The sequence below is a fragment of the Eretmochelys imbricata genome, chromosome 12 (genome assembly GCF_965152235.1).
Source record: "Eretmochelys imbricata isolate rEreImb1 chromosome 12, rEreImb1.hap1, whole genome shotgun sequence".
In the NCBI taxonomy this organism is placed as follows: Eukaryota; Metazoa; Chordata; order Testudines; family Cheloniidae; genus Eretmochelys; species Eretmochelys imbricata.
In genome coordinates, this window is record NC_135583.1 from 35,311,537 (window position 1) to 35,329,427 (window position 17,891).

The 17,891-nt window shown below is 41.2% G+C and overlaps 1 protein-coding gene across 1 annotated transcript in view; it reads left to right on the forward strand.

Moving 5' to 3' along the window:
* ATP2C2 (ATPase secretory pathway Ca2+ transporting 2) overlaps nucleotides 1–17,891 on the forward strand; it is a 43,594-nt gene that overhangs the window by 4,063 nt on the left and 21,640 nt on the right. The window contains exons 2-11 of the mRNA XM_077831024.1: nucleotides 8,450–8,557; nucleotides 10,110–10,226; nucleotides 11,931–12,020; nucleotides 12,369–12,404; nucleotides 12,514–12,575; nucleotides 15,618–15,726; nucleotides 15,813–15,962; nucleotides 16,071–16,139; nucleotides 16,593–16,668; nucleotides 16,869–16,935. Coding sequence (XP_077687150.1) covers nucleotides 8,450–8,557; nucleotides 10,110–10,226; nucleotides 11,931–12,020; nucleotides 12,369–12,404; nucleotides 12,514–12,575; nucleotides 15,618–15,726; nucleotides 15,813–15,962; nucleotides 16,071–16,139; nucleotides 16,593–16,668; nucleotides 16,869–16,935 — 884 coding nt within the window. The remainder of the gene's footprint in view (nucleotides 1–8,449; nucleotides 8,558–10,109; nucleotides 10,227–11,930; nucleotides 12,021–12,368; nucleotides 12,405–12,513; nucleotides 12,576–15,617; nucleotides 15,727–15,812; nucleotides 15,963–16,070; nucleotides 16,140–16,592; nucleotides 16,669–16,868; nucleotides 16,936–17,891) is intronic.

The window sequence follows — 17,891 nt, forward strand, 5'->3', positions numbered from 1 at the left end:
TATGTCTGGGAATCTGGGCTCAAGCTCATTAAGGCAGAGCTCAGAGGCAGTAGCCAACTCAAGACCTTTTTCATGGCATTGCCACAACAGGAGGACACAGAGTCATGGGTTATGTTCATATCAAACCTCCTAATATAGCCTCGATTTCAACTTCAATACAAGCAGACAACAAGGACAGTGGGTGTTCAACCTCCACTTTAACTTCTGTCTCCACCCACACACACCTTTCCTCATAACAGTCACCTCATTCTCTCTGAAACTGCTGGGATCTGCTCTCTTCCACCCTCTTCCATATATATATATATACCCTTTGCTTGGGGGACTTAGGGCTGGTTGAGGGACCTGAGGGCAGGGAGATGTTCCCCAGAGGTTGGAGTTTGTCCAGCTCTATCCTCCATGATCAACACCAAGTGCTGGTCTCTTCTAAACCCTAAAACCAAACTGCAGAGATCAGTTTCTGAGCTGTGTTATAGTAGCTTCACACATCTCTAATGGTGCTTTCCCCGCACAGATAATGCCTGATATCAAATGGAGATGAATCTGTTCAGGAGCTATCATGGGTCTCATAGTCTCCTACTGCAGCAAAACTCCCAGGAGGGGAAGGATGGTTGGCCTGCAAGGCTTGCTTCCTATCTATCTTCCCTTCATGGGGATGGTGCTCCCCACCATGGTTTGTATCCCCAGGGTTCCGCTGGGAGCCAGGCTGCCACTGGCTTACCCCTGTCCCCTCCCTCCTCGCTTTCAGGCTGGAAGGGAGAGAAAAATCAGAGGGAGGGTTAAAGATTTATGAAGAGGCTCAAAGAGAAGTATGATGCATTGAGTGACTGCTCCCTAGCTCTCCAACATGCCTCCACAAATAGAGTGAGACCCCAACACATAGTATGCCTGTGGAGGGACCTTTGATGAACTCCTGGAGTGGGAAACAGCATGCCATTAATCTGCTGCTTCCTTCTTTTGCTCTCCTCTGTGAGCATTGTTGGATACCATCCAGCCCCGGGGGGATTCTGCAGCAAAGGAGATTTAGGTTAGATATTAGGAATACCTTTCCAACTATAAGGCTATTTAAGCTCTGGAATAGGCTTCCAAGAGAGGTTGTGGAATCCTCAACCCCAGAGGTTTTTAAGAACAGGTTGGACAAACCGCTGTCAGGGATGGACAAGGTTTACTTCGTCCTGCCTCAGTGCTGGAGGCTGGACTTGACTTCTCAAGGTTCTGTCCAGCCCTACATTTCTATGATTCTCATAGCTTTGTGTGCATGAGCATTGTAAATACTGTAGCAAGAGTAGAGATAGATGGGCAGAATTATATATGAATATAGATGAGGCATTTCCCTCTCTTTTAATAGGAAAAACGCCCTCTTTGCCTGGAATTATTGTTTGCTGCATTCACACAAAAGCCACTAGCAATGACATGGGCCTTGCAAATATAATCTTTCAATTCCAAAGCCTTTTCTTATTTAGGCAAAGATAGTGTAAACCCTGAATCAATAATTCTGAATTAAAGTCAAGACAAAGTTGACTGTATAACCTTTTGGATGAGATTTTCAAAAAGTCCATCACCCCTGTTTGCAGGCAAAATTTACACCTAAAATATATGTGACCTGACAAAATGAACTAGGTTGCAAATCAGATTCGGTGCATCTCCAGTTAAATGTTTGCCCCCGCTGGATTGGAAAATTTGTCCCTTTCCATTGAAGAACTTCTTAAACAGTAGCACTTGTTTAAAAATGTCAGAGCTTGAAATTTTTTGATTGGGGCGGGGGGGAAGGGAAAATGTCATCATGAAATGTTTTCCATTTTTCTCCCAGTTCTATTGCTCAGTCTGTTTTTTCCATTCCTTTCATTCTAGTGTGCCTTGTACTTTTTGTGCTCCTTCTCTGTGTTGCAATTTATTCATGTCTCTGAATTTTTCTTAATTTTAGTTTTCTCTTAGTGGAGCTGGTGCTGTACCAATAGCTCGGGGACTGTACGAATTGCTCACATACACACGCACACTGGGTCCAAATGTTCCAACCTTTCTTTTTTTCGAACAAAAAATTGCAATGTTAGTGAAAGTTGGAATACTTTTTGAAAAAGTTTTTTTGAATTCAGCTTTGATTTTTTTTTTTTTGGTCCAAAAGAAGAAAAAAAAAAAAAGAGGAACAAAGCAGTTCATGTCAAATGTTTTGTTTCATTTTGGTGTTTAAAACCAAAACAAAATGAACATTTCCGTTCAAAACACACACAAAAATCAAAATCTTCCACAAAAAATGTTAAACAAAACCATTTCGTTCAAGTTCTTCACAGAAACACTGGATTTTTCTACGAGCCATACATATATATGTACGGGTTTGCAGGATCAGAGCTTAAGTTTGTTGTCCATCCGGCAATGGAAATAGGTTGGCTTTTGTTCTTTGCCCTAAATGTAGTACTGAGTTACAATTCCAGTATATGCCTGCTTTTTTTTTTCCTTATTTTAACATCTACTGTAATGGGGTGTGTGCTTTTCCCTGCTACTCATTCACTTCCCAACAGAGGTGTACAAGCCTGCCCATATCACTCTTTACTTACTGCTGCTATTGCTCGACTGCATGTTTATACATTGGCAGTAAAGTTTGGTAATATGTGCCCTTTAAAAGAAAAGTACCAGGAAGGAAAGGAGTGCTATTTAAAAACAGACCAAATGAAAGGTCAGCACAGCATATCACACATGAGCAAAAAGTCAGAGCCTATTTACATAGTCTTTAAGCATTTGATTAAAGATTTTCTAAGGGAACAAGTTTGCTGGCAGACACATTTAGCTCTTTAGGGGTCATCTTGCCCTTGATCCTTCTGAATTTGCCCCCAGAAATACCAAAGGAGAAACATGCTGCCATGGAAACCAGTCCATTGTTATCTTGAATACATTTTGGTTCCTAGTCAGGTGTCCAGGTCTTTGGCAAACATTAACTTCCTTTAACAAAAAGAAAAACAGCTTGTCCCCAACTGGGCATGAAAGGGACCAATGGCCCTAATATTTTCCAGCAAGCTGGGGGTTAACTTCATTCTCTGCAGCTCCCACACAGGTTTACAGGGTGGAGTAATGAAGCAGGGTTGACACTTGAAGGCCCAATCAGGCCCTTAGAGGAAACCCAGGAAACTCTATATAAGCAGCTACCTTACAAAGCTGAGCTTCCAGGGTCCCACCCTGTTGCTGAGTGGAGTGGGTGGGACTGCACTCTGTGTGGGTCTGTGTTTAGGTCAAAAACTCCTCGTGGGTGTAATCTGCACACCCTAAGGCATGAGTGAAGACCTGGAACATGTACTTCCAGTCTGCCTGTCTTTACTTTTGAGTCAGGAAACACAATGAGAACAAGAAGGAACACATTGAAAATCTCTCCCAAGGGAAGAGAGTGAGAAAGCGCTGTGTGTTTGTGTGTATGTGTGTGATATGCTTTGTGGTAGCAGTGTTGAACTAATTGGGGGTGCAAGCTGGCTTGGGCGAGGGGGTCTCTGTACATGGGACCTGTCAACTGTATTGCAAACGTTCAAAAGCCATGAGTGAGGTCAACAAAATCATGAGCCTGGCTTAAAAGTTATTTGAAAATATTTTTTAAAAAATATTTAAAGTTTACGTGTCTTGTGGTTTTAGAACCATCAGCGTTCACATTTTCAGGTTTATCTCTGCAACCATGAAAGCTAGAAACTTTTTTTTTTTTTTTTCCAAGTGAAAGTTGAGTTTCTGGTATATTCACAGGACTTCAGGGCCTCGGGCTGTAAGAAAAACACCAAATATTGTGAGACTCACAATGAGAGTGGAAGAGTTGGCAACCGTGCTTAAGCAGGATTAAACAGCACTCGTGACACAGCACCACAGATGGGGGCGGGAAAATACCTTGTTGTGGAATTCTAGTTTGTTTTTCCTTGGTTTTTGTACTATGCCCGTTGTTGTAATGCCATACAGAGTAGAACTTTTCAAATATCTCACACTCACACACACACACCCCGGAGTGTTAGTCTTTTGGGGGATTGGTTTTCACCCGCTTCCAATAAATACTAAGTTGTGCTCTGTGGGAAAGCAAGGATGAAGTTTTACATTTGGAAAGGCTCCTTATTTGACCAAATCACTCGCTCTCCCAGCTTAGACTTCACCAAATTTAGCTCGCCCAAGTAAATATAGGAAGGAGAAGGGAGCAAACAATACCCCAGAATGAATAACCCTAACCAAACAGAAACGAGAAGTCTTCACAGGCTCTGGTGCATTTGAGAGTCGTAGAAAGCTCTGCCTCTCTCACCCTTTCCAGATTTGCTGTGTGTCCCAGTGCGATCTATAATGAATCATAGATCAAAACCAACAGTAGCCAGAGAGCTAAAAGAAGATGTGACATTTTGTAAGGTGTGGTGGTGCAGAACATTATGCATGACTTGTAGCCTAAATGTCTGCTCCTTTGTAACTTGTAGCACTGTCTGTGCTGGCCAGACAATAGTTACACTAACAATTTTTATTTTCTCCTGCCAACCCCTCCTTGAGTGGCGCACTCTTTATTGTATTTAAGTAGGTTGTAGCTTCATGCTAGTCTAGCATATGCCAACTCATTGCTGGAAATGGCCCACCTTGATTATCATACACATTGTAAGGAAAGTGATCACTTTAGATAAGCTATTACCAGCAGGAGAGTGGGTGGGAGGAGGTATTGTTTCATGGTCTCTGTGTATATAATGTCTTCTGCAGTTTCCACAGTATGCATCCGATGAAGTGAGCTGTAGCTCACGAAAGCTCATGCTCAAATAAATTGGTTAGTCTCTAAGGTGCCACAAGTCCCCCTTTTCATTTCAAACACTGTGATCTTTGTCTTGCAAAGCCATTCTGCATTTACTGAGTGGCATGTCCCAATACATGCAGATGAACTCCTTTTAATAATTGTCCCTTTGTAACAATACAGTTTATTTAAGCAAAACTTATAACTTTTATATATCAGCAAAATAAAAAATGTAATGGCTTTTCATGTATAGTTCAAATCAGTAGCTCAAATTTCAGATCAGTGGGTCTGACATTTCTCCACCTTATTAAAAGAAGTGAGTGAATTATAATTATAGATATTATAAAAGAGATTATAAAACATCTAGATAAGGCACTGGGTTGAGACTTAGGTGACCTGGCTTCTGTATCTGGCTCTGTCATTAATCAGCTGTGTGACTCTGAGAGAGTCACTTTCCCTCTCTGTGTGCCTCGGTGTCCTCCTCCACCCTTTGTTTGGATTGTAAAGGTACTGTCTATCACTACGTTTATGTAAAGTTTCCAGCACAATGGATTCCTGTTCTCAGCTAACGTGTCTAAAGCCTACTGTAATGCAAATAATACTTATTAATAATAATGAACATAACATTACCTAACCACCGCTTTTTCTGTAAAGGAAAATCATGCTGTTTCTCTCGAGCAATATTATTTCTATCTGTCCATGTAGGGGCTTGTCCAGCTTTCATTGGGGTTGTATCTGAGAGCCTTTGAGGGAGTCAACAAATTAAAGGACAAAGGAGAACTGATGACTTATCTGGACACTGATATAGTAATGAAATGTCTGCCTAATCTAGTTGCCCGAACCAGCAACCTGCGAGTGCTACTGCACAACGATGGCCAATCGACCTGGGATGCAAATTTTAATAAAGAGTATGAGAAACTGAATGAGTTAATTTAAGAGGCCCCAGTCCTAAGGTACTATGACAGTAAGCACTACAGCCAGGTCTATGCTACAAGCTTGGGTCGACACAAGTTACGGCAGCATAAAGCCACCATAGTTAGTATATCGCTTGTGCCAAGTTATCCTCAGATGACTCCAAGGGGGGGGTATCAATGCAGTCCTCTTAAAGCAGTATGGTCAAAACTGGACCATACTCAAATACTGGAGGTCAAGTGGCTTATGCGTCAAAGGCACTAACAAAAGTTGAGTGTTGATATGCTCAGAGAAAAAGGCTTTGACCTTAGTCCATGTGTGTAAAAAGTTTCATGTCTTTATTTACGGGAGGACAGTGTTAGCTGAAACTGACCATAAACAAAAAGAAGGAGGAGTACCTGTGGCACCTTAGAAACTAACAAATTTATTTGAGCTTATTTAAGCTTTTGTGGGCTAAAACCCACTTCATCAGATGCATGCAGTGGAAAATACAGGAGGAAGATATAGTAAACTGTAAACTGCTTATTATTGCCAAAAGGGCCCTTCCCTTCCCCTTCTCCTGCCCGCTGAGAATACAGATCTTAGTTTTTCACTTACAAATGTATGATTTGCAAATCAAATACAAACCTGGGAGAGATTTGATGGGAGCAGACACACTCTGGAGAGCATTCAGGGGGAGCAAAGTCCAGAGCTAGCCATTATACATGTCAATTTGATTTTAAAAGAAACCTCTCTGGTGTCACAGGCCAAGTGGACTGTGATTATCACAGCAGCAGCTCAGGATGAGAACCTGCAGAAAATGATTAAAGCTACTAGCACAGGGTGACCGGGACAGCATGTTCCTAGGCCCTATCACCGATTCAGGAAGAGCTCTCGGTCCAAGGTAGGATTTTGTTTAAAGACACTAGGATGGTGATTCTTAAGGTGTTAGAGAAAAATATGTTAAAAAGGATAAATGGAGGTCATTTAGAGACTGTAAAATCTAAGAGATTGGCCTCAAATTAACAGTGCTTTGAGGAAGTTTTTAAGCCTTGTCACATATGCTAAAAATACAGATGAAGTTGAGCAAAAGAGCCCATGTTGGTGGCATAGGAAAAATTGGCCCCATTGGAGTAAAGTAGGCATAGATTTGTTTATGTTGCCTGGAAAAAACTATGCCCTCATTCATGACTTATTCTCACTTCTCTGAAATAGCTTTACTATAAGGCTTTGTCTACAATGGCAACTGAACGACAAAACTTTTGTCGTTCAGAGGTGTGAAAAAAACACACACCCTGAAAGACAAAAGTTTCGCAGATGAAAAGCACCGGCGTGAACAGCACTTTGTCGGCAGGAGCGCTCTTCTGCCAGCAACATTATCACCATTCAGTGCGGGTGGAAGTTTTTTGTCAGCGGGAGAGCTTTCTCCTACCAACAGACGGCGTGGGCTGCACTTGAGTGGACATGAGTTTAAGCAGTTTGCAGTGAAGTTTGAGGTTTAGAAGCTTGTTCGCAATCCAAGGGGCTGGTGGAAAATGGTGTTTATAATAACTTGGCAACTGAAAAAGGCTGTGGATTCAGACTCATATTTAGCACTGTTAAAGGACATGATGGCACCAATGAAAAGCGTTTTGTCACCTGCAGACGTTTTGCTTAACCAAAAACTTAGAGCCTGTAAGGAGTGAAGCTGACATCAGAGGAACTGGGGATCTTTAGAAGCACAAAGGAACAGATACAGCTAACCAGAAAAGCAATATGATTTGGGTCCCAGGAGCTGACACCATTCCATGCAGTGTGCTCCTGTGGTCCACAGGACCACCTGTGTAAGTGGCTCAGACTCTTCAGGAACCGTGCCCATAATATCCATGTCCCAGCATCCCTAATGAAGGGAGGCAACATCTGTGCTAAGACCCAGAGGAGCTTACTCAGGAAGCAGAACAGCTGCACCTAATTTTCAAAAAAAGCACATGGAAAGAGGGCAGTCTCCTAGGAAGCTGGGTGCTGCTTCCAAGAGAAAAAACAATCTTCTCCACTTCCTGAGTGATTGCTGCAGACATGCACCATTTTTGGCTTGGTTGCATTGCAATTCCTTGCATAGGCATCTCCTGAGGACTTCATGAAGGAGCTTTAATTTGAGCTGACTCTAAAATAAATCACCAGCTCTCTTTCCCAGGAACAGCTTCTCTCTTCTGTACCGAGAAGGATTTCTGGTTATTTGGGGGAAAGGCTCTGGAACTAGACCTGGCCATGTTTACCTTCTGCCTCTTTCCTCTCCAGCCCATTATGTGCAACACCCTTGCTACTTCTCCCTGGAACTACTGCCAAGCGGCTGGCTGTTTTTCTCAGCATTTACCAAAGTATTTACCTGATACTTTCTTTCTCCTCCCCTTTTCTTGTAGCATGGCCTGATTTCCTGGAACCATTGGAGAATAAGTTTCCACTTCCAGCATAAAATGGACACATGCGTGCACACACACAGTATAAGGGGGAACTGTATCCTCTCTCAGGAGCATAACAACTTGTGAGTTACAGGCATGATTGAGTGGTCAGACCAACCATTCCAGCTCAGACACTGACTACCTCTGTGGTCTTGGACAAATAATTTAACCTCTCTGCCTTAACTTTCCCCATCTGTAAAACAGAGATGATAATATGTACCTGCCACAGGAGTGGGAGAGGGGTTGCAAGGGTGAATTATTTAGCTGTTAAATAAGTGTGAAGACCTATAACTGAAGGATAAGGGAAGAGAGGCCAAATAAAGGGAGGAACCAAAAAACTAATGAAATGATTGTACTAGCTATGTTGTTCTTCCCTAACAATTGCATTATCTGTATTACTCAGACAGATGAACGGGAATTGACAGCAATTGAACAAGAGAAAGAAGTGAAAGCTCTGCCCCCCAAAGAAGCTTGCAAATGCCATAAAGAAGACTTGGCAAAAAGTTTACATGTAAGGATGATTACATAATGTGTAACCACACTTTGTGGAAATACGGACTCACCCCAATATCCCACATTATTTTGTTCCGAGAGGGAGCTAAGCTGTGAAATTCATATCTAGTTTTAGATGCAAACTTCCTCGTGCATCAGATGGGGTTCAGATATGTCCTTTTCATTTGGGTGGCTTTCTGAGACTTAACAGTTGAATAATTGGTTTACTTTGTTCTGATCAGTGAGGATGGTGAGTTAAGTGAACCTCTGAACTGCAAATGACTTGAGTTAAAGCTTGGGCAGCACAGACTACGAACTGCGCTTGGTCCATCACCAACGGGTGGAGGATTTAGCACAGTTCTGCAAACTTACATGCAAGATACACAGCTTTTCAGGTGTGACAATCTTAGTGGACATAGGACACAGGACTGGAAGGGACCTGCTGGATCATCAAGTCCTGTCCCTTGTTATTGCAGGCAACCCTGTCAAGTAATCCCTTTCATAAATGTATCAAGCTCCATCTTAAAACCTGATAGGAGTTTTGCCCCCACAACTCCTACTGGGAGGCTGCTCTGCAGCCTCACTCCTCTGATGGTTAGGAACCACCTTCTAATTTCCAGCCTAAATTCATTCATGTCCAGTTTACACCCAGTTTACTCTCATATGGCCCTATTTTCTTCCCTTAGTCCCACAGCATTCCAAGCATCTAAATCAATAATATTCATTTTGTAGCTCTAGAACCATAGATGATTCCCTGAAACATCACATGGGGTTTTCCCTGGGCCTGGATCATGTGATTTACATGTAGCCATGTGTAAGAGATGATGTGGGGGAAAGCACACATATACACCTCCCCGAAAGGAACACTGGGTTGCATTCTGCCTCTGGAGGAATATTTTAAATATTCAATTTATATTACAGTTCGCAATGGGCAAAAACTAATAATATGCTGTAAGGAATATAAACATGATCATATATGTATGAAAAGAATATGCTGGAGGATAGAAATCTAGGAAATGCTGATCCACTAAAGCTAGGGACCAGGGAGTATTGTTGTACTGAGTATTTTATATAGTTTTTAATTTTTAGTTTATTCTCCACTACTGCCATCTCTCAAACTTGCAGACCCAATTTATTTCCATGTTTGTTTGTTCTTTTTTTTTATTTGGCAAAACATTGATTATTTTTTTTCTATTGTTTCTAGTGAACCCAGAAGTTAGTTAGTTACTTAGTTGGTTTTTATTTAGTCATTCGTCAAATGGCATCACAAATCTGGAAATGGGATTTGTTAATGAATTTGTGCTCCCTCTGCTGGATTTATGATAGTAGCCTCCAAAGATTTGTAGCTGGTACAAAAGCAGTGGTTCTCTTTTATTGTTGTTTTTCATGTCTGATCATTCTGGATATTTGGTCAAGTGTCATCTGTGGGGGGAGTACAAATGAAAGCCATAAGACTTGGTCAAATATTAGATCTGAACTTGTGGCCAAATGTATTTATTACTTTTAATGCAGCTTGATTGCATGATGCAGTTTTCCTGGATGATTTTACACTGATTTTAACCTCCCTCCAGGTTGATTTACAAACTGGACTCTCAGAGTTTTCAGTGCTACAACGCAGAATAACACATGGCTGGAATGAGTTTACAGTAGACAATACAGAACCTATATGGAAGAAATATCTAGACCAGGTAAGGATTACATGTGTAATTATGGTGCAGCCCATTAAAAGGTGGTTTCACATTTGTGCAGTAGTACTCAACAGTGAGAAAATCTGTTTTGATTGGATCTTAGTGCTTCCATATATTAGAAATTGTATGGCTTTTATTCCTGTGGCCCCAATCCAGCAATGAGCTCTGCATAGAGACACAGGGGCTCACTGAGCCTGGGGGGAAATCATTACAAACATGGACCATGATCTTGCATTACATGGAGATAGATTCAAAGATCCACCCGTTGCTTAAGATGCTGTACACTGTATAAATCAAGAGCCGTATCATTCTTTGCACCACTTACATAACAATAATGATATTCATTTCCTACTCAGGCCAGTGGTAAAAGAATGAAAGGTTGTATAAAGAAAGTGATAACTGGAGTATATTCTGATTTCAGTTATGACATAGTTCCGTGAATGAAACTGATGAGCACTAAATCTTCAGCAAAAAAGGATGAACTGTGTAAAACTCAGATGAAAGTTAACTTCAGCTCTTGTGCTAGAGTAAGAAATGCAATATTGCGATATCACTTTGAAGACTGAGTGATTCAAGTAATGCAAGAAACAAACTATCAAGGTGGTGTCTTTAATCTTATTCTTCCTAGGCTGAGTTATCCTTCATTAGGTGCACATGGAATCTCATGTTTATTAATGGATCTCACAAGCTGAATGTAATTTACATCTGTGCCTTGGAGCTTTTACCAGAACAGGGATTATTTTTTGATAGAGATTGATTGTTGTGATTTTCTTACTAATCAGTTTTGCCTCTGGTTGCACTTTAGATGGATCCTAGGGATTGTAAATTTTGTTTATTTTATTTAAGGGTTCATTTTTATTTCACTGATTTCCCCCCCCCCCCCCCCCACACACACTTATTCAGTGTCCTTTAAGCAGCTTCATAGAACCATAAGTAAATTTTCTACGCTTGTTTCTAAAGCATTCTTTGTGCCTAATTAAAAATGACACATGGGTGCTTTGCTCCCCACCTGCTTGACCCTTTTAGCAAGGGATTTTCTTTTGAGGGTACAGAATGGATTTTTTTTAGTACAGTCATGCTCTCTAACAACCCTTCAGTCTCCTTGGGGAAGTGTTACTTGTTGGAGTACACAATTCACACTGATAAATTTGAATGACCTGTAACGTACATTTTTAAATTTCACTGTGGCCTGGCTCCTTTCACTTACTGTACGGTATTTTATGCAATCTTTTGTTAAGAATGGGAACTAAGGACTTGAGTTTCACGATTGACTTCAATGGGAGCTGGCTCAAGCCCGAATTCCGCTAAGGTGCATCTTCATAACCTATGGCGGAGTGGGGGGAATGGAGTTTCTTTCTTTATCTTGCTTAACTCAATTACATCACTTCCAACGGTTACTGAGTGAGGTCAAGATTTTCACAAATAGAAGCTTAAAATTAGGCTCCTAAATCCATATTTAGGTCCCTAAATAAATGGCCATATTTTCAAAAGACCCGAGCATCCAACAGTTCCTATTTATTTGCAAGAATGATGCAGTAGCACTAGTTAAAGGAATTCTTTGTATCAATTAGATGTTTCTTCTTATTTCTAAAGAAGTCCCAGCATTAAACCGTGTCACTAACAGTGAACTAATGAGGATTATTTTTCTTAAATAAAATGGTTTTTTGAAACAAAAAAAAAATCTCTTATTTTATTTTATTTTAGTTTAAGAATCCGCTCATTCTATTGCTGCTGGCTTCTGCTTTAGTAAGTGTAATTACTAAAGAATACGAGGATGCTGTGAGTATTGCAATGGTAAGTTATTCACCTGGAAGTGGAATCCCCTGGAAATTGAAGCTAGACAAATTCAGACAGGAAATAAGGCATACAGTTTTAACAGTGGCGGTAATTAATCAGTGGATCAGGTTTATGGAGGATTCTCCATCACTGGCCATTTTAAAATCACGATTGGATGCTTTTTTCTAAAAGAGCTGGTCTATGAATTATTTTGGGGGAGTTCTATGGTGTGTGTGATACCCAGGGTCAGACTTATATGATCACAGTAGTCCCTTCTGGCCTTAGAATCTCAGAATCCCCTGTAAGGCAAGCTCTGCATTAGCTGCAGTTAACATGCCCATGAATTTAATACTTCTTTCTCTTTAGGCAGTAATAATTGTGGTTACAGTGGCCTTCATTCAGGTACGTCCTAAGAATCCTTAACTTTGCAGCATAGCTCTGCATCTCAGTTTATGGCCCATTTGAAGTAATCCTGCTTTTGTAACTTAGTTTTATGCTGCTCTCTCATAAGGAGTATCGCTCTGAAAAATCTTTGGAAGAGCTCAACAAACTAGTCCCCCCAGAATGTAACTGGTAAGTCATGCAGAGCTATTCATTTTCTTTTAGTTCAGGTTGTGGGGAAGAAGCCAGATAATGAAGGCAACAATTCTGATGCTTGTGCATGTAATGAATTGCTGATAACTGTCTTTGGATGGGTGTCCAGTTGGTAATAAGAACAGGAGGACTTGTGGCACCTTAGAGACTAACCAATTTATTTGAGCATAAGCTTTCGTGGGCTACAGCTCACTTCATCTATCTCCCTCTTATGACTTGCCCTGGTGTTCGCAGTTGCAGGAATTCTCCTTTAGCGGAGATGGCTGAAGTTCGTGTTTCGGTGCTTACATTCCTGGGGTTCGAGCCCCGGTGATTAGCATGGGGTTTATATGTGTGTAGCCAAAGGTGCCTTACACATGATCCAAGGGATGAGCTAGCTTCAGTCAATAAGATTGAGAGTCTAGCTACACCTGCAAGTCAAATATTGGTTTCTGAGCTGTGCAATAAAAATTTTTTTGCCAGTGAGCATATGGAAATAACCATCAATCCCAGGTTGGCATTTGTGCTTGATGGACTGAGAAATGATCCTACCATATTTATTAGGCTTCCCAACCCCCACTAACGTGCCCCGGGGGGGGAAGAGGGGAGAGTAGGATTTCTCATTCTATTTTATACAGATCTATCTTATTTCCATTTCCTTTTGGTTTTTTGGCCTTGTGACTGAATCCTTGAACTAATCCCCCCTGTACCATCTTTGCACCACTGCTGTCTGTAATTCATATGTACTGAAGGCTGCTCTGAGTAGTAGCAGCTGCCAGCGAGCCCCCGCCAAAGGATAAATCCATCATCTGGAAATTCCTGAAGTGTGAGGATGGCCCAGACATGTCCACTTTTCCTTGGATACAGCCCCCCTAAACTGGAAGCTGGAGAGACTGGCAAAGGAGTCACTACAGCAAGTTTACACTATCTGATGATTCCCCAGTACAGGAGGAATCCCCCACTGGCCATATTCTCTGGCATTAGGGTACCTTTACCCTGGGAGATCCACAAAAAGCACCTCTAATAGACTGAAGGTCCTGGCCCATTGGTGTGCATATTAGGGATTTGCATACAACCAAGTTGACACCTGTCTACTGATGTGCATGTGCAAATACCCAATTTACATGCAGGATGTTTGGTCATAAATTAACCATATGTCAATACATGCATTCATTGCACATGCTAAGTTTAAAAATGTTTCTCTGCATATGATACAGTTTGACTGTATTTGTGTCCGTTATGTTGTATAGTGTATCAAATCTTATTGGTCTGACTGCTTTAGTGTTAAGGATCAACTTTCTAGATTACAAAAAGCCTTTTACTACTTGTTGTGATGGGTTCGGTCACAGAGACCCCCTTGGGACTGTCGCCTGATGTGCTGAGATTTCCTCTGAGCCCATTTTCCCTGCCAGCTTGTTGAGCCAGACACTGTGTTGTTAGGCTGCTGCAACACAGACCCAGTCTGGGCCATGCCCCCGAAAGCTGCAGACTTTAACCAAAAACTGCTCAGCAGGTCACCTATCTCCAGCACCCAGACACCCAGTTCCCAATGGGATCCAAATCCCAGATAAATCCATTTTACTCTGTATAAAGCTTTATACAGGGTAAACTCATAAACTGTCTGCCCTCTATAGCACTGATAGAGAGAGATTCACAGCTGTTTGCTCCCCCAGGTATTAATCACTGACTCTGGGTTTATCAATAAACAAAAGTGATTTTATTAATTATAAAAAGTAGGATTTAAGTGGTTCCAAGTAATAACAGACAGAACAAAGTAAGTTACCAAGCAAAATAAAACAAAACACGCAAGCCTAAGCCTAATACATTAAGAAATTGATTACAGGTAAATCTCACCCTTGGAGGTGTTCCAATATGCTTCTTTCACAGACTAGACGCCTTCCTAGTCTGGGCCCAATCCTGGTACAATCCTTGTTAGTTTCAGCTCGGGTGGTAACTAGGGGATTTCTCATGACTGGCAGCCACCTTTGTTCTGTTCCACCCCCTTTTATAGCTTTGGCACAAGGCAGGAATCTTTTGTCTCTCTGGGTCCCCACCCCTCCTTCTAAATGGAAAAGCACCAGGTTTAAAATGGATTCCAGCATCATGTGACATGTTCACATGTCCTGTGATACCCTTAGTCTCCATTTCTCCAGGGCTGGCCCGCAGGTACCCTAGGAGGTTTGCAAGTAAACAAAGCTTTTACAACCAATTGTCCTAGTCAATGGGAGCCATCAAGATTTTAAACCACCATTAATGGTCAACTCTTTGCATAATTACAATAGGAGCTCAGAGTTATACTTCATATTTCTAGCTTCAGATACAAGAATGATACATTCATACAAATAGGATGAATATATTCAGTAGGTTATAACCTTTGTAATGACACCTTACAAGAGACCTTTTGCATAAAGCATATTCCAGTTACATCATTTTCACATTCATAAAGCATATGGAGTGTAACGTCACACTTGTATCCTTGAAAATCAGCTCTATCATGACGAATACAAATAAATGGTTCATGCTGAGGTTATAATTATTGTGTCAAAAACGAGGCCTGGCCTTTTCTACTTCAATGGTCTTAGAACTTTGTGCCTTACAAATACTCCGGTTACCTTTGCCTATTTCCTCCAATGAATTTCACAGAGTAGGCACCTAATCTTTTCAAAGGTGAACATTTAGTACAGCAACATGGAAAAACACCAACGGTAATTCTACCTTTAAACAGCTTGCCAAGTATGATGGTCTTTTGCATCGGCCTGTAAGCAGTCTTTAAAGTTCAAACTGCGGGGAAAGCACTCCAATTCAGGATATTCAGGTTAAATGTACATTATTACTGAAATCTAAAGCTTCCATAATCCACCCATCTGTTTGTGCATTAAAACTAAATTCAGGGTAGGAATATAATCTCCTTTCCTCATTCTTAGTTAGATGATAAACTCTTATTTAGATTGGATCATCTCTGGGGCAAGGACCTGGTTCTTATATTTGCCTAGCATGCTGTTTGGCCTATTTAAATAGTATCATTTTCTCAATGTAATGCAGCATAAGGAAAGGAAAACTGCAGCATCTTCTCGCCCGAGACTTGGTCCCAGGAGATATTGTGTGTCTTTCTATTGGAGACAGGGTTCCTGCAGATATAAGACTGATAGAGGTAAACACAGCTCACACATAAATGATAACATCGGTTTGCTAGTCTATGTTGTGATAAAGGCTCCACATAGTTACATTTTTAATTAGGTTACAGACCTGTTGGTGGACGAATCCAGTTTTACTGGAGAAGCTGAGCCTTGCAGTAAGACTGATGGTCCCTTACTGGAAGCTGGAGACCTAACAACGCTGAGTAATGTTGTTTTCATGGGAACACTGGTGCGATATGGGAAGGGAAAAGTGAGTCCTATATACTCTCCATATCATCCACCTCTAGATAATAGCTAGAGAATCTTTTAAGTAAGGTCAGTATTTTGCATGATGCTCATTGCTATTTTCCTAATCCAGGGGATAGTTATCGGAACTGGTGAAAACTCACAGTTTGGAGAGGTGTTTAAATTGATGCAAGCGGAAGAGGTAAGGGACAAGAATTCTGTTTGTTTTGTTGGTACAGTGCTGTGTGGTACTGTCACGGGACCCGAGTCTCCGCATTGTTACTCAAATACTGGAGGTCAAATGGCTGTTTGTTGGTAGGGTGGTCATGAGCTTCAGGCATTGCAGTAGGATTTAAGAGAGCTGGGTTCAAGTCCCAGCTCTGCCACAAACTTTGAAGACTCTCTATGCCTCAGGTCCCCATCTGTGAACTGTCTAATGCTTCTGTCTTGTCTTTTGAGATTATAAACTCTTTAATGGACATTTTTCTCTCACTGTGTATATGGTGTACAGAGCCTGCACAATAAGCCCCCAATCTCAGTTTAGGGTTGCTTCAGTGGTAATTATTATGGCTGTATTTATTGTTACTGATTCTACTCACACACCCCATTTTACATAACAGAAACCAATTTTGTTTTTTTCTCTTCACCTTTCCAGACCCCTAAAACACCTCTCCAGAAAAGCATGGATAAACTGGGGAAACAACTTACCCTTTTCTCCTTTTGCATAATTGGTGAGTTGGCCCGAATGCTCTGCATAAACTATGATCCATTCCGGTGTCCCTGGAGCAACTTTTTCAAAAGGGCCCTTTCACGTGGAGTGCCTCAGTTTTTGAGTGTCCAGCCTGCGATGACTTGAGATGAAAGGTATCTTGAAATCCCTCACAGATCCTTAACTTCCATTTTTTAACTGGCTTTTCCCCCCTTCTCCTAGGTTTAATAATGCTGATTGGCTGGTTGCAAGGAAAGCATCTTCTCAGTATGTTCACTATTGGAGTGAGGTGAGGATTGGAAAGAACTCTTTTATTATTACAGTGAAACACGTCCCGCTAAGAGGTTGCTTGAGACAATGGAGGGGACTTTTCTGTGGGGGAAAAAAAGAACTCAGTACTTGTGTTAGTCTCTTAATATGGGGCTTGGTTCTGCACAACAGAAACCAATGGGAGTTCTACTGTTGATTTCAGTGAATATGGAATCTGACCTTACTATTCATTTAATGGGAAATGAAGGAACAAAAGAAGGCTGGAGGTTTTATTTCATTTTATTTTGGGGGGGGAAACAGACTGGTGCATTTAGGTGCATTATTTCACTAATGTCTGAATTCTGCCATGAACATATTTCCACTGAGCAGTGCCTTGGAAGACATCCACATAAGCATAGCCTTCCTCGATCCCTGCCATAAAAGTACTGCAAAGTCTTAGTAGGCAGCCATTTTAAAACAAACACAAGAAAGCACTTCTTCACACAATGTACAGTCAACCTGTGGAACTCATTGCCAGGGATGTTGTGAAGGCCAAAAGTATAACTGGGTTCAACAAAGAATTAGATAAGTTCATGGAGGATACGTCCATAAATGGCTATTTAGCCAAGATGGTCAGGGATACAACCCTGTGTTCTGGTTGTCCCTAAACCTCCAACTGCCAGAAGATGGGACTGGATGACACGGGATGAACACTCAAAATTGCTCTCTTCTGTTCATTCCCTCTGAAGCATCTGACACTAGCCACTGTCAGAGACAGGATACTGGCCTAGATAGATGATAGGTCTGACTCAGTATGGCCATTTTTCTATTCTTATCTCTATGCTTTAAATTAAGAGGAATATTATATCTGCACATTATTAGCCCTTCTCTGACTTGTTTATAAAGCCAGGAATGTTACATCTGTGCCTGACATATAGAAATACATGCACAACCCCTTAGTCAAATACTATAAACCAACTGTTTGAGTAATATTTG